General features: G+C 40.6%; 1 protein-coding gene across 2 annotated transcripts in view; it reads left to right on the top strand.

Moving 5' to 3' along the window:
* The window catches only part of LOC104150984 (small conductance calcium-activated potassium channel protein 2), a 208,565-nt gene extending 195,261 nt beyond the window's left edge, over window positions 1-13,304 (top strand). For both annotated transcript variants that reach the window (XM_068925582.1, XM_068925583.1), the window contains 4 exons: window positions 2,338-2,448; window positions 5,311-5,438; window positions 10,783-10,852; window positions 12,670-13,304. In XM_068925582.1, coding sequence (XP_068781683.1) covers window positions 2,338-2,448; window positions 5,311-5,438; window positions 10,783-10,852; window positions 12,670-12,957 — 597 coding nt within the window. In that variant the 3' untranslated portion in view covers window positions 12,958-13,304. The remainder of the gene's footprint in view (window positions 1-2,337; window positions 2,449-5,310; window positions 5,439-10,782; window positions 10,853-12,669) is intronic.
* The last annotated feature ends 2,274 nt before the right edge of the window (window positions 13,305-15,578 follow it).

Raw genomic sequence — 15,578 nt, 5'->3', positions numbered from 1 at the left:
GGTTTCTGTAGCATGCTGGTGACTATATGCTTGTTATTGCTGCAGGCACCATCTTTCATGTGAGAGGTAAAGCTACCATCCTTTAAGAGCTTTGGCTATTGTGACCGCTGTGACACTTTAAACAAGTATAAGAGTTAATCATCTCAAACGCCTGGAATGATTGTAGGACTCAAACTGAATTCCTTTTGTCTGTCACTGTTCCTCTTCATCCTCCCCCCCCCTTTTTTAATATATAATATTTCTCTTCCATAGGAGCGCGGCCAAAACAGCTGTTTTGCACCACTTTTTGCCAGCGGCGAGCAAGCTGCTCCATATTAATAATCTCCTACCAGCTTGGCCGTCAGTGAGTGCAAGCGCGTTCTTGTTGTAAGCAGGCCTAGTGCTGAGTTATGTCACGGAAGCAACGTTTGCCCCACTGAGCGCTGGCCTCACTTATGGGCCGAAAGACTTCTGTTCTTCTCTTCGTGTTCTTGCTATTGTGCGGGGTAGTTTATTTTGCCCGCAGAGAAGGATATTAGCTATTCCCTCCAGCCCTCCTTCACAGGAAGGGCCACCGGAGAAGCGTTGGCTGTTTCCTGGGGAATTTCTTTCAGTCGTGTCTCACAGGGTTGCCTTGTCCTCACCTCAGAAGGCTGGGTGCATTGCAGGAGTGCTCAGCCTTAAGCTGCATTAGCTCTCTTCTGCCTCATTATGTGCGATGTAGGGAAGCAAAGAACCTATTATATTCCCATTTTGCCTTCATCTCATGATTAGAGAGTGAGCCTCCAACTACCTTTACTGCATGGGCAACTACAGCAAAATGATAAGGGACTTCCTTATTTGAGGGCTCCCTGAGGGTTACTGGGGGATGGAAACGCTGATAGATCAGAACTAATTGAAGATGATGGGCCCTTGTGAGGGAGCAGATGAATTTACTGAAATGCTCTACCAGCGGAGTGAAATTGCGGACTGGAGGCTTTCACACAATTCAGTGGATACCTCAGTAAGTGCGTGCAGAGGGCAAACGATGCAGTTTTTGAGGACAGTGCGGGAGTGAGGGTTTCCAGTGATTTGGGGGTTTTTTGGCATCTCTGCGTGTTTAGTAGTGGAATTTGTGCCCGGGAAGCTGGATTCATCAATGTTCTTCTGTATTTTCTGGAGAGAGTAAAGCAGCTGTAGAGGAGGAACGCAGCAAGAGTACATTAATGGGGGAAATATGGAAAGAGTGGAAGAAAGCTGTGTGTCTGAAAACGTAGTAAGCTCCAACCAGAGACTGTTTTTCACTAGAAGAGTAACTGATACAGATGCACTAAACAGCTAGAGTCGAGTGGACCTGCAAGTTAAACACAGCTTATTTAATGTGATTTTATATATTTTTTAAAAACAATCTGTGAAGCATGTTTTAAAAAAAAAACCCACGAAAGCCCACAGAATTCAGGAATGGTAAATGATACCTGGAGCTGCGTGTAATACCTGCTGTTTCTGGTTACCTTACTCATTCTAGCTTCCTTTCCCTTCCCTTAAAAAATTTAAACTCGCAGTGCTGATAAAGGTACTGTTTTTCCAAAGGAAACTGGCACCTGCTGGCTTTGGCCTGTTACCAACATGCATGTCCATGCATATATACAGATACACATACATATAGACAGCACAAATTAGAAACTTGCCACTTTCTCCGTTCAAGTTTTGAGGTAATGGTGTTGTGGTTGTGTGCTATTTTAAATGGGAATAAGAGCTGCAGAAATACTATGGGGAAAAGATCATTGTAGGCCTCAGAAAACAGCAGGGAAGTATACTGAAGTGGTTAAATACTAGATTTATGACAACTTCACCTTTAGGCCTTAAAGAAAATCCTAAGAAAGCTTTCTTTTTTGTGTGCTAAGTACTAATCTAATCTAATTTCTTCTTTAGCAATTGCCATACACTCTAGACAATTGTAAAGTAATCTAATTTCTTCTTTAGCAATTACCGTACACCCTAGACAATTGTTAAGGCCAGGGTATTCTGCATTTATTTTTCTAATATTCTGAGTTTTACAATTTGTTCTGATAACCCCCTTTGTTTACGCACTACAAAGGGGATGTGTTTGAAGTTTTCAACCCCTGCAGGAAAAAAAGCAGAACTTTCAAATGATGCTGCTCACTAATTATTTTGATGCCTTGACAGTTTACTAGCCTGCAATTGCTGACGCTTCCTATCGCTCTGAACTGAAATAGCTGTAGCGTGTTCACTATATTTACCAGGGATGGTGAATCACTTGATGCCTGGCCATATCTCTACAGCAAAGGAGAAAAATCCATTTAAAACTCTGAAAAAATGCAGTAATAACCTCTTGGGGGTCTGTTTTATTGTTTTCAGGGTGCTGGGTGCACTGCACTGGTGGTAGCTGTGGTCGCAAGGAAGTTAGAACTTACCAAAGCTGAAAAACATGTGCATAATTTCATGATGGACACCCAGCTAACTAAAAGAGTAAGTCACACTTTATATTCACAACTGAAAAGGAAATGTGTGTTAAATCTGTTTCTGCATTTGTTTTAAATGATCTCATGCTCCATTCTCGTATTGAACTTTGTCATGAGTGTGATTTTGCAAGATGCATGAGGGAAGTAAATGCCCTGAGCTCTCTGCAGTCAAGGGCAACAGCAGGTTACCGGCAGATTTTGAGGGTTTGTCTATCCTTTTATAGAGGGTCCTTGCTGCTGGAAGACAACTCATGTAGCCAACGGTTAAAAGCTATGAAACTAGAGACTAATACATTAAACTGACAAACTGTCATACAGCCTATGAGAAGAATACATAGAATTCTTGTGGCTAAAATAGATGAAATGACTGATTGTATTTCAGAATTTCAAGCTATGAAGGACTGTCCCTTAGAAAAAGATATGCCTTCTTATACTTAAGAATAAATTTCAAGTATTCATAGTTTGTGAGTGAGGTAGTCTTTGCAATTGCTTTGTGTGAACTGAACACATGGCTCACACAGCTGCACACAGTAATGCAGCAGCCTGAAAGATGTTTTGTAGATAATTAAAATATTTGAAAGAGGTATCAAGAAAAAAAAAAAACTTTAGAAATCACTGACGTTCACACCAAATATTTTAAAATTTTCCTTAAGAGATATAGCTTGAATTTGTGTTGACAAATAACATGTTGGAAAATGAAAGAACACAGCAAAGGAGGCAGTAGAAATCCTGTGTCCAGGAAAAACAGGTCAGTACTGAGGAAACGAGAAAATGAGTGAGAGCTACAAAATCCTCTCCACTTGGTTTATCTTAGTTATTGAAGCGAACCAATGCTGAGAGGAAAGCCTTCGTGCTCAGAATGGGAACTCACCGGAGCTTGTCCTTACTGATGGATGGAGAGCCCTGAGGCAGAAAGTGGGCCCCGCTCCGGATCGGGAAGGTCGGCTGTGTCAGCAGAGCTCTCGCAGCAGTGCTCGCGGCGCTGCCTCAGCTCCTCTGCTGAGGAGACCCAGGAAATGTCTCTGGCTGGGGCAGGCGCTCCTCTCAGGCATGTCAACGCGTTCCTCTAGTTGTCTTAGCTTCCACGTCTCTGTGGCAGTCTCCAGGGAAAAGCGCACATCTCCCCTAAGCAGTTAGAGTGGGGAAAACCAAAGACGAGTAGGAAGGCAGTTCTTATATAGGCGTAAAGGGTGGGATTCGTGTAACCTACCTTAAAGAGTCCAGTTGAGCTTGCTGCTTTACGTCCCCATTATAGTCAGTTAAGGTCCCGTTGATACCAGGCCCCAGAGAACAGTTTGTCCCTTCCTAGCAGAGACATATGCTTTTGGAAATCTACACTGGTGATACCAAAAATGAGGTGACTCTTACCTGAGTCGGTTCATTTGATTAGAGTAGGAATCTACTGTAAATTTAGGTATTTGGCCAAGTGAATCCCACCACAGGAAACTAAAATCTGAAGAGTATGGAGAAGCAGGTAGCTAAAATAGTCTCTCTCACAGATGGTGATTTAGTGGCAGATTTCAAATGCAGCACACTGCTTTGATGCTTGTCCATGATGAGGTAAGAAGTTGCCATTCAGGGAGCTGACAAGAAAACTCTTCAAGTGTAATCTGACAGCTGAGCTGAAAATTTCTTTCAGGGGTAAAAAAGGTTTTGTGAAGATTGGCCAGATTTTGAGAGTCTGGTGCTCATCTGTGCCTTTTAAAGTTTATTCTATTCATCTATCCTTCATATAAATCTAAATATCAGTTCAGTAGGGCATCCACGTGGTGCTTTGGTAGCTTCAGTACTCCCAAAACTCAAAGCGAATGAAAAGCAAACCAATCCTTTAATTCTGAGATGCACGTCAGATCACAAATCAGCTCCACAGATACTGGAGAGGTTTCCTCGGAGCCTGAAGACAGCCAGACCTTACAGAAATGCAAGGACTGGCGATCTGGAGGAGGGCTCTAAAACCTGATCCCGCTTCTACTGAAGTTGGGGCCAAAGTTCTCCAGAGCTTTGACAGGTGCAAGGTGGGCGCTCCTGCCCGGGGGGAGCGACTGCACGGCATTCCCACAGGGTCTAAACTGATACATCGGCTTAGCTCTGACGCTGCAGTGACTGGCATGATAGAAAGTTGGAGGGAGAGAAAATAGAGATGAATAATAAGGACTGTTTGCCTTTATAAGTAACCTAGTAATTGTGGCATTAATCAACATTGCATTTAAATTGTCTATTGTTTTCAAGTATTCCTCAGAATATTGGAGGGCCAGGAAGGAACTGCGGGTACTCTAACATTTTATAGACCCATTAAAAAAATAATGAAAGAATTCATGAAATAGAACACTAGCTACATTCATTAACAAGTTATTTTTCTTCTCCTGTGAAAACGGTAAGAAAAAGAACAGAATAAGGAAACAAATGCAGAAAAATAACATCTGTGTGAACAGCTCTGGAAATTTAAGACTGTTAAATTGCTAAGAAAAATAGGAGGTAATAATCATACAACAAGAAGAGAGGAACTTTACAGTCCTATAAAATACATCTAGTTAATTACCACACAGATAATGCGTGAATATTCCCTCACTGTAATTTATGTTGTCATAAACACCAAATGGTCCTAACTCCTTTCAAGAGGGACAAGTAATTCCCACATGTAAAGAAAGCTGGTCCCGATATCACTCTTACAAGCAACCCAGAAATTGCTCAGCTGTCTCTCTGGTCAGACCATTTCTTTCTGGCCTCCCTGCTGCAGCTTCCTGATATACCCACTTCCCACAGGCAGTGTCTTAAGGTGCTTTAGAAAGGGTTTACACTGGAATGGATTAAAAAAAAAAGACATACAATACTATTTTCATCAGCCTAGTATTTTTCTTTTATTTAACAGGTGAAAAATGCAGCGGCCAATGTACTCAGGGAAACATGGTTAATTTATAAAAACACAAAGCTGGTTAAAAAGATAGACCATGCGAAAGTAAGGAAACATCAACGCAAATTCTTGCAAGCTATTCATCAGTAAGTATTATTTTGCTTTGGTTTTCCATTTTTGTTCTTTCTTTCTCTCTCCCTACTGAGACCTTTGCTCTTGAGTTTCCATTTTCTCTTTCTTTCAGAGTAAGACAGAAAGGAGGTTTTTATTGCAGTGTCTGTTTAAAAAAAGAAAGTATGCTGGCTGTGTATGCCCGACAGAAGATAAATCAAAATTGTTCACAGTTTTTTCCTGGGTGTTCATAATGGTTCATGAATTAGCTGAGACTTGGCATGCATGTGTTTTGCCACTGAGACTATCCTTTGTTGCATCTATTTGCCCTACAGGTAAAAACGCTACAAAATACAGTAGATGATAAGAGAGGAAAAAAAAAAAGGTTTCATTTGTAGCAAATGGTTTAAAAATTTCACATCAGAACGATGCCATAGAACAGGTGCTAGGCTGTGTTTAATGAAAAGCAAATGCAATCAAGTTTTCGGCTTACTTTGTGCAGCTCGACAGCAAGTAGCTGCCTCTCTCTCCATATTTCCTTGGTGGTTACAATCGCTTAGTGGTTCCAGTCAGCTATTACCCGACATCAGGTGTAGAGAATGGGAGTATATGCCAGCAACTGTTGCGTGGCTGTTGGATGCCCCTGGCGAAGTTCAGCTCAGCTCTTCCCCTCTGCTTAACACCTAAAAGGACTGAAAAGACGCCTGAGAGTTGTGACCAACCGAAGGATTAAGCTGAATTATGGTATGCCAGTCTATAAATATTTAGCTAAAATTTATCATATGTCTTTTTCATAAAGCTATCTCACTGCTAGAACTGTACAATGGTTCAGTTACTATTCCTTAAATTACATGGAAAAAAAAAAAAAAGGCCTTTTGTTCTCAGGAACCGCAGATTCATTGTAACGAACGGCCAGGACCCATGCCACTATTTGTGTGCACTATTTGACATAGCCATCCAGCCTGGGGCAGCCGTTTGTACAGCCTACTGAATATGTTTTCATGACATACATATAGTGGAAATGTGGCTAAATTAATTAAGGGTCAGTTTTAACCGCTTCTTCTTTTGGGATAATGCCTAAGAGCGGTCTGTGTGTGTGTGAGCGAAGCTGCGAGGAGGGATGCATACCACTGACCCTCCTACAGTCATGCAGCCGCTCCTGTTTGTTTGGCATCGTTTTGTGTGGAAGCGAGGCCAGGGAAGGCCAGCTTATCATAATTGAGGCTAACAGTCACTGCTTCTCTGGCTCATAGCGTCGTTTTAAGGACTAGCGAGCTAAGCTTTAAAGTACGAAATAGTCTACAAACCTTAATTACTGGCTCATATTTAGCAAACTTTCAAGGTTAACTGTGACTGTGCTCTTGTAGATCTAGTTGAGGCACTAGCAAACAAGGCCACAAAAGTGGAGGCATATATATATATATATATATTTTTTTTTTTTAGGTAGGGAAAAAAAACTATATTGGCTTAATTCTGACATGCTGCTCAGCTTAAATGACCCGGGGGGGGGGTGAGGGGGGCAGGGGGCAGGGGCTCTGGGATAGAGGATGGCACATTCTGTACATCGTTTGCAAGACTTATTTGAATCCCTGACTGCAAAAGTTATACCTTAACATTTTAACCTTATTATTTTGTGAGAGTGAGTGAGTGAGCGTGCGTGCATGTGCGCAAGGAGGGCTCTAAAATAAGCACAGCAGGCTTGAGCTACAGCTTTGCATCTTTGCATCACCATTCAAGCCCAGAAGAGCTCCACAGGTTATAACGTGGTGCTGTGCAGCTGCCTTAAAAAAATTCATTAATCAATCAGGGGTTTTTTTTGGGGGGAGGGAAGGGGGGGGTTGGAGAAGGTGGCAGCGTTCATTTTTTTTCCTGGCTGTACCAACCAAACTCTGAACAGCTGTATTAATAACACATTTCCCTCTGTCCTTTAGCACTTTGCTTCCCATTCTAGAACCTGTTTTATTTAAGCAAAAAAAAAAAAAAAAAAAAAAGGGATAACTTTCTCAGTATGCTGAGGACTCTGCCATGGAGGGAACCATTGCTCTAGTGGTCTGCTTTCTTCCAGCGGTAGCAGGGTAGCTGGGTGCAGTTTGTTTGCTCTCCCCTTGTGTCTCTGAACTTTTCTCAAGGGACTCACAGCAGCATCTGCCGCTCATCCATCTTTCTGGAATCTCACTTTTTCTTTTTGGTCCTTCTTCCTCAACCACTGGGCTGGAGCCAGGGATGAAAGGCGTGAGGTTTTTGGGCCAGTTGTTTTATACAAGAAATCAGAGTAGGTTACAGTAACAAACTCAAACTCACACTCACAGCCCTAAAAGGGCTGAAGATATGGCCTGTGACTGTTCTACCTTCAGCTGGTCTGGGTCTTTTTTTTTTTTTCCCTCCTCATACACGCTAAGTAAGGTGAAGATGAAATCGGCACTCTAAACAAGAATATTGCATTTTTTAATGTATCATATGAGTAAGAAAAGCTACAAATGATAGCTGATGGGAAGGTTTCAGTGTACTGCAAGCTCCCTTGTCATAAATGCAAGCAAATTAGACTGAGTGAGGCAGTCACGGAGTAGAAGCAATAGCAACTCTCTAGGACGTCGCACCTGCTGAATCGAGCCCACTGTGCTCATTTGGTTGTTTTAGTATATTTTACAGTTTGTTTTCTTTTGTTTTGTCTTTTTATTTCAACAAAATGAAAATAGAGCTCGGAAGTAAGTTGTATGAGCTGTTCCTTTCTAAATTTGCAGAATTTACCACTGTCTGCATGCAAAAAATAGAGTCTTTATTTGTGAACTTCGATGGTCTGATTGCTGCCATGGAAACGCGATCCAGAATCATGATCTTTTGCTGTGATAAGTGAAGTTCATAATATCAGGATGTTTCATATTTCCTCTTAATGAACTTACTTAAGAACAAAAGTCTCTCACTTTTCTTGTAATCTGACTGCTGCAGCTAAAGACTTGCCATTACCTAGAGATGCATTTTTTACAATCTGTGCGGATTCGGGGCTGGTTTCCATTAGGCACTATCATCACACTGATGTCAGCTAGTACTTCTTTTGATAATAGATTGCTCAAAAATTTTAGAAGGCAACATGCAAACTAGCAAATAGGTGATTGAAAGAATCTTAAGAAAGACAAGCAGAAAGTATATATATCCTGCAAATTGTTTGAGAGAGAGCGCTCACCAAAACACTAGGAGTATCATTCTGTAGTCAAATCAGTACATACTTCTTTCCAAGTAAATACTCTGTTCTGGGGCTGTAATGATATAACTCATAACACTGGAGGGGCCTCCTTACTTTTTCCTTTAAAATAGCTCCAGCTTGTAGCCTCTGAAAGCACCATGCCTACAAACCACATCATAGACATCGTGCGCTGAAGGAAGCCTGAGGAGGAAAAAGGTGTGTATGACATTCAGCAACAAGCTGCTGGAACGTCACCTTTATGTGAACAACTGATTTCTACCTTAACAAACAGAGTTATGTCTACATATTAAGAAAGATAGCTAGTCACTGTTCACAACTTAGTTTCCTCGTGGAGGTTAGCCTAGATGTGAAAGGCAAATGTTTGGTAACGCAAGATCTGAACACAAGCTTCCTGATTTTGGAGCATCTCCCAGAAGGCTTTTATTTAGCTAGATGGACAGGCAGACGCACAGGCAGCTAGAGGTACAGATATGTGTATCTACATGTGTATGTATACAAACAAAAACAAAACAGCAACAAACAGTAACACTGTGGAAGCTCTCAGCCTTCGCCTGCTTCTCAGAATTTAAGCGGTAATTTGTATCCATTTTCTCCAATTTAGTTTAGAAAAATAAACATCACTGAAGAGGACTCTCCCAATTCTGCCTCCAGTTTTTAAACACATTTATAGCCATCTTGGAAATGTCAAGCTGTTGGAGATGAACAGATTGGTTGGCTTTCAGGAGTCTAAGGCTATAATTCTGATCCCTCTGAAAGCCTTGGCAGTTTTCTCGTCAATTTGAATGGCCGGGGGGGGGGGGGTGTCAGAATTTCATCCCCTGTTTGTTCAAAACGCAGAGACGGCAAAAGGAGTCTCCACATCTGGGTTGAGGTTGGAGCACTTTGAGGCCTACAAAGCCTTGCAACTGCCATGAGCGTGCCACACAAGTTGGGAGTGCCATGGCGCTCTTTCGTGCCACTGCCAGAGTTTCAGTTTTTGTTTTAGAGGAACACTTGTATATGCTTTTATGAAGTAATGTTTGCTTTGTAAGATATACATAACTTTCTAAGAAGTAACACAATCACTGAGAAACAGGCAGAGCGTGTTAGCAACCCACAGGCCATAAAAGGCTGCCAACCTTATTTTCATTTGAGAGCTAACCACTTGGTTGCCCCTTGAGATAGTAGTTGACTACATGGCATTTGTCAATCACCCATGTGTTATAAAGTGATGTGTTGGTTTTTGGGGGAAAAAAAAAAAAGCTATTTATTGCTCAGACCGTCTACTAGAAAAGTCATTTAAAGCCCAAGTAAGTCTCTGCTGGGAAACGTCTAACAAGCCACTCACTCATAAGCTCGTCATTGCTTAAGTGTATTTTTGAAAATTTCATATCTATAAATATATATAAACCACTCCTGTAGAAGTTAATCTGAAGACCAGAGTTTAATTCAGAAAACATGTAGGGAAGGTCATGCATATATCTTTCAGTATGTGCATACCGTAATACAGTTAGGTAAGCATCAAAGATAAAATTACACTCAACTTTTTTTTTTTTTGACTAGTGCATTGAAAAGGTATGTCTGTGTAATCATATTTAGCTTTGCAAGCTGCATACAGAAAGGTAAGGATATAAATGTATTGGCAAGTATATTGGTTATTTAGCTGCTGGTCAGATGAAAGTTCTGTTTAAAATATAGTGGGAAACTCACTTATCACTGTATTTCCATCAGGTTCAAACAAACACCTGCTAACCCAATCCATTTCCGACTGAACAGGGCTAATACCTGTATCTAGTCATGTAGGCATGGGAAGATTCTCGACTGCTACAACATTAATGACAAAAATCGCTTGTTTCATGTTTCTTCCTATATCTACTTGTCACGATACTGAGGCTTTGAGGAATGTTTTGGCTTTCTTTCATGTAGCCTGGATAAACTGTTATCTCCCTTTTTGAATTCAACTTTAACCATGGCAAACAGTAGTCTCAAGGACATCACATTTCCTTGCTCTTTCTTTTTTGCGGTGTTGAAGAAGCATGCTTCTCATTGTACCAGACACATGACCAATTCTGACTTTACACAAAGTACTCGAGGCATTATCCATGCAGTTATTTGTTCTTGTAAGTTTTATGCATGCTTGCTAGAAAACTTAAGATGACTACACACCCAATCATCTGACTTAAAATTCCACTTTTTAGATTAAGAAGTGTAAAAATGGAACAAAGGAAACTGAACGATCAAGCCAACACTTTGGTGGACCTGGCAAAGGTTAGTAGGCACTTACTGTTGTTTTGCAGTAACATTCAGCCTTTCAAAATGAAGAGCTTGTAAGTGAAAACGTTAGGCATTACCCATGCAAATACTGTTAACAACTTTGTTATTTGTAGAAAAACAAAATGGTATCTATTATGGGTTAACATTTTAGTAAATGAAACATTGCATTTACAGCACCGGTCAAGGTTTGAATGCACCAGGTTTGTGGGGAGGGGGAAGATATTTGAAAAAAAGATTTCACAACTGAGGGCTGATCCTAAGAGCTGCTGAACTGACTGCAATAATCATGCTTAGCCTGAACTGCGATAGGGCAGCATTTGCTTAGAGCTGTATTGGAAAGGATTCTGCTTTCCAGTTAGGGGCGACTGTGCCATGAGGGACCACAGTTTCCAGGCTCTCACACGGACTGAGATGAGGGGTGCTGGGTTTCCAACTCCAGCTCTTTTGGGACTTTAGACTTTAAATGCCTACGTCTCTATTCGTTCCAAGAATAACAAGTGACCGCTTTGCTGATCTATTATAAGGCTTGCTTAGGCTATTCAAGCACAAACTACTTGCCTGTTGTTTTTTAAATATAAAACAATAACTAGACAGAGGCAGCTGAGCGCATTTTGGGTTTCACATTAGACTAATATGTATGCATATACATAAAGTGCATCATCAAGGCAAGGATTAGACAGACAGTGCAGTGTTTGTTCCCCTTTTGCTGTAGGGAACCACCTGCCTTAGCATCAGTTGCTGAAAATACATCTCACTCTGGGGGGCTCACTCTGGCAACTGATAAGGACTTTTCAGCTACTATTTCATGTAGACTAATTTACTTTCAAGGATTATGCTAGCATCTTGGGGGGGGGGCAGGGAAAATGGATTATAGACACTCATCTGATACCTCAGTGCTTTGCACTTCAGGTAGTCAGTTATTCAATTAATTTTTCATTCCTGTGTAATGGATTATAAACTCCAGCCAGCGTGTCTACCAAATTACATCCAATTATTTCAGCTTCAGTGTAAGTCTAATCTGAAGTCTTAGTCTACAAGAGGGAGAAAAATCAGTCATTATTTTTAACCACTTCTGTGCATCAATTGCCAGAAAAACAAATGGAAATGAAAGAATAAAAAGTGACAGACTGAAATAACACACTTCTTTAGTTTACATTTGTACTGACCATTATGACATTTTAAAGTTTACCTGCATACTTTCCATTAGGAAACACTGTCTTGTAGAGGACAGATAGATGGGGGAAGGGTAGAAGCAGAGAAGTGTACGCGTGAGGCTTTACTCCTTGCTCTACATTTCAAAAAGCAGTCTCCCTTACTACTCTTATTTACAACCAGTTCAAAAAAACCTGCTCAGCTTAAGGAGAAAACAAGCAAAACTGTTCTGCTTAGAAGTATCTAGGTGTTTAAAAATCAGAGGAGAGTCGAGAGTGTATCACTGCGCTTTGCAACTTTTGGTCTCCTCAAGGCTTACACAATTAATTCTGGTCACAAACCTTAGGATGTTGCTTTTCTAAGCACCAAACTTCTAAAAAGGTCTGGCGTTTTATCTAATTCATTAAGAGCTAGACGTTTAAAACGCTACGGAAAATATCAGTGGTGTTTCATTTACGTTCAACAGATTTAGCATCAGTAGAAAGTTTGATGAGAATCTAGAGGTAAAATGATTTCGTAAGACTAGATCTTGCTCTGATATTCTTCTCCTCTTTCGTGAGGCGCAGAACCACTTAGGAACCCTTGTTAAGCTGTGCTGCGTGTTGCCATGATTGTGAGATCGCTCTAAACTTACTTTGCTTACATCCTTCTACTTTCAGACTCAAAACATCATGTACGACATGATCTCTGACTTAAATGAAAGAAGCGAAGATTTTGAGAAGAGAATTGTTACTCTGGAAACTAAACTGGAAACTTTAATTGGTAGCATTCAAGCTCTCCCGGGACTGATTAGCCAGACAATCAGCCAGCAACAGAGGGATTTCCTCGAGGCTCAGATACAAAACTATGATAAGCATGTTGCCTACAGTGCTGAGCGATCACGGTCTTTGTCAAGAAGAAGGAGATCCTCCTCCACAGCACCACCAACTTCATCAGAGAGTAGCTAGAAGAGAATAAGTTAACCACAAAATAAAGACTTTTTTGCCATCATATGGTCAATATTTTAGCTTTTATTGTAAAGCCCTACGGTTCTAATCAGCGTTATCTGGGTTCTGATGTCAGAATCCTGGAAACCTGAACACAAATGTTTTAGGCCAAAATGAGTGAAAAACTCTCTTTTTTTTTTTTTTTCTTTGCCCCCCCCCCCCCTTCCTCCTCTCAGATGCACAGTGAATGCACCTATTATTGCTATATTAGATTGTTCCTCCTGTACTTTCACTAACTTTTTATTCATGCACTTCAAACAAACTTTACTACTACAGTATATAATATAATAAAAAGGTTAATTTCTGCACTTACTTGCTTGGTTGCTTGGACTTTTAACAGTTTAAAAAAAAAAACATTATGATCAAAAGGCCTAATTCTAAACCTTTAAGAAACAAGATTCAGGCTTAATTATCCCTCAGTATGAAAACTCATTCTTTAAACTTTGCTGGCAGTGGAAGGGAAAAAAACAAAAACCCCAGTGTTCCTCTAACAGTGTGCTGTGCATGTATAGTCTTTTAAAAAGGTCACTGATGGCTTCAGTTACTCAAGTGATTAGTTAAAAATATAATTCATCCTAGAAAATCAGTTAGGAGGTATGCCATGAGTTTTTAGAAATTTCTTAGGGCTTTTGTTTAGCATTTTTCTCCAATAATGCATTTGTACACTCACACAGCCACACACACACACACATATACATATATATAAAAATTATTTATGCAATGCCCATGGCAAAGACTTTTTAAACTGACTACTTGTGCAAAAAAAAAAGCACAGCTGAATTCCCATTAGTTTATTCAGGTATTGGCGTTTCATAACTGTACCCAATAAGTATATCCAGACAGAAGTATCACTTTGAAGCTGGTAGCCTCCCGTTAAAACTCTTTGGCTTGGAAAGTCTTAGGTTGGTCCTTTCTCCACTCCCAGCTGTGGGCTTCAGGTTTCTGGAGCGACTGAAGACACAGCGGTACAGCACACACGACTGTGTTATGGCCACACAAGAGTCTGTGTCCATCACATGTTGGCAGTCCCCAGGGCCTCTGCTATGCAGCCAAGCTTAGTAAGACACTTTTAACAATAATTTTTAAAAATGTTGGAAACAAACCTGGCATAGACTGAGTTACACCAGTGGGGTATCTGTGGTACTTGCCTTTCATGCATTAAATAAAAAGGTCTCCTACTTTCCTTAGGAAGCATATGGTACATGTTTGTGAAACAGCTTCAGCTCACTTTTCTTTTGGTTTCTAGTCCAGAGCAGCAACCCTGGGTAATCTTAAATGCACAGCACATACAATTTGCACTCACAATTTCTATTTATAAATAGGAAATTAGTTTACATTACAAAATATTTTATATAATTTGCTCTTTTATAAATAGCAAATTACATTAGCTGCCATTAATTTACAGACAAAGGGGCCAACTATAGGTAAGTGTAGCCACTAAGTATAGGCAACCGTTTCCTAGGAATACTCAGCCTGTCTCGATGTAACTAACATGCATGGTGAAGGAAACGAGGACTGCCTTATGGAAAGATTACGAGTTCTCGTCAGTCATGACAGCCAGGGAGGCTGGTAACACAGAAAGTCAGGCACGCCAGAAGAGCTATTCTCAACACCCCACATTCCCCAAACCAAACACAAGGCCTTTCATCATCTGAAAACCGGCACACGTTTTAGGCCTATTTATAAAAGAGGGCTTGCCTTTTAAGTTCAAAGACGTGTGTAATTGATGAGTGTGAGTTCTGTCCAGAGGCCTTGTTTGGTTATAAAAAGCTCAAGAGATTCTCCAGTACCTTCTGATCCTTTGAAAAGGTGATGGCTTTTTGCGTTACCAGAGGAAAAAGATGGATAAGAGTATATAACGCTACTACTGAGCCAGCTCAGTCACAGTAAATCCTAAACTAGATGCTATTTGGAAGGCAATGAAGCCAGCTGCTTTACATGGTTGGCAAGGTTAGAAGCATTGATTAGTAAAACTGGGATTGAACAGTTAGGCATCAGGCTCTTTTTCTGAAAGATTTTCATTTTGCCATTCTCCCATTTTTTCGTGTATGTTTCAGAATATTTTTGCTGTCACTGAACGCAAAATACCCTTTCTGTAGCTTAAACCATTGCTTTTTCCTCTTGTCAGCGTGAACTAGCTCTTTTCTTGCTTACAACATCTTTTTGTATTTGTAAGATCTTTTTTATTAGTATTTTTTCCCCCTCTAGATTGTACAACTGGGTTTTTAAAGATCTGTACTTCCACATTAAAAATTCTCGCTGCTCTCTCAGAGTTGAGGTTGAGTCAAGATCTGGCTACACGTGTTGAGCTGGCTTCTCCTGCTGTGAAAGAGTAACTGTCACCTTAACCCCTCCAACCTCTGTTACACGGTAGGACTCAAGAGCCTGAGCCTACTAACTTCTTGCAAGCAGTCCTGTTAGGTGTAATGGGACTAATCATATCAACAGGACTTTGTAATAGTCTGCCAAATTATCTTGCACTCCTACAAGTGACAACCCCATGGAATACTCCAGAATAAACTAAGAAATCGAACCAAAGCTCACTGCAGATTTTATCTGAATTTTTGACACTGATAATTCTT

Source organism: Struthio camelus, chromosome W (genome assembly GCF_040807025.1).
Source record: "Struthio camelus isolate bStrCam1 chromosome W, bStrCam1.hap1, whole genome shotgun sequence".
Lineage (NCBI taxonomy): Eukaryota > Metazoa > Chordata > Aves > Struthioniformes > Struthionidae > Struthio > Struthio camelus.
The sequence above is the reverse complement of the archived record's forward strand: the minus strand, read 5'-3'. Positions and strand labels throughout refer to the sequence as shown.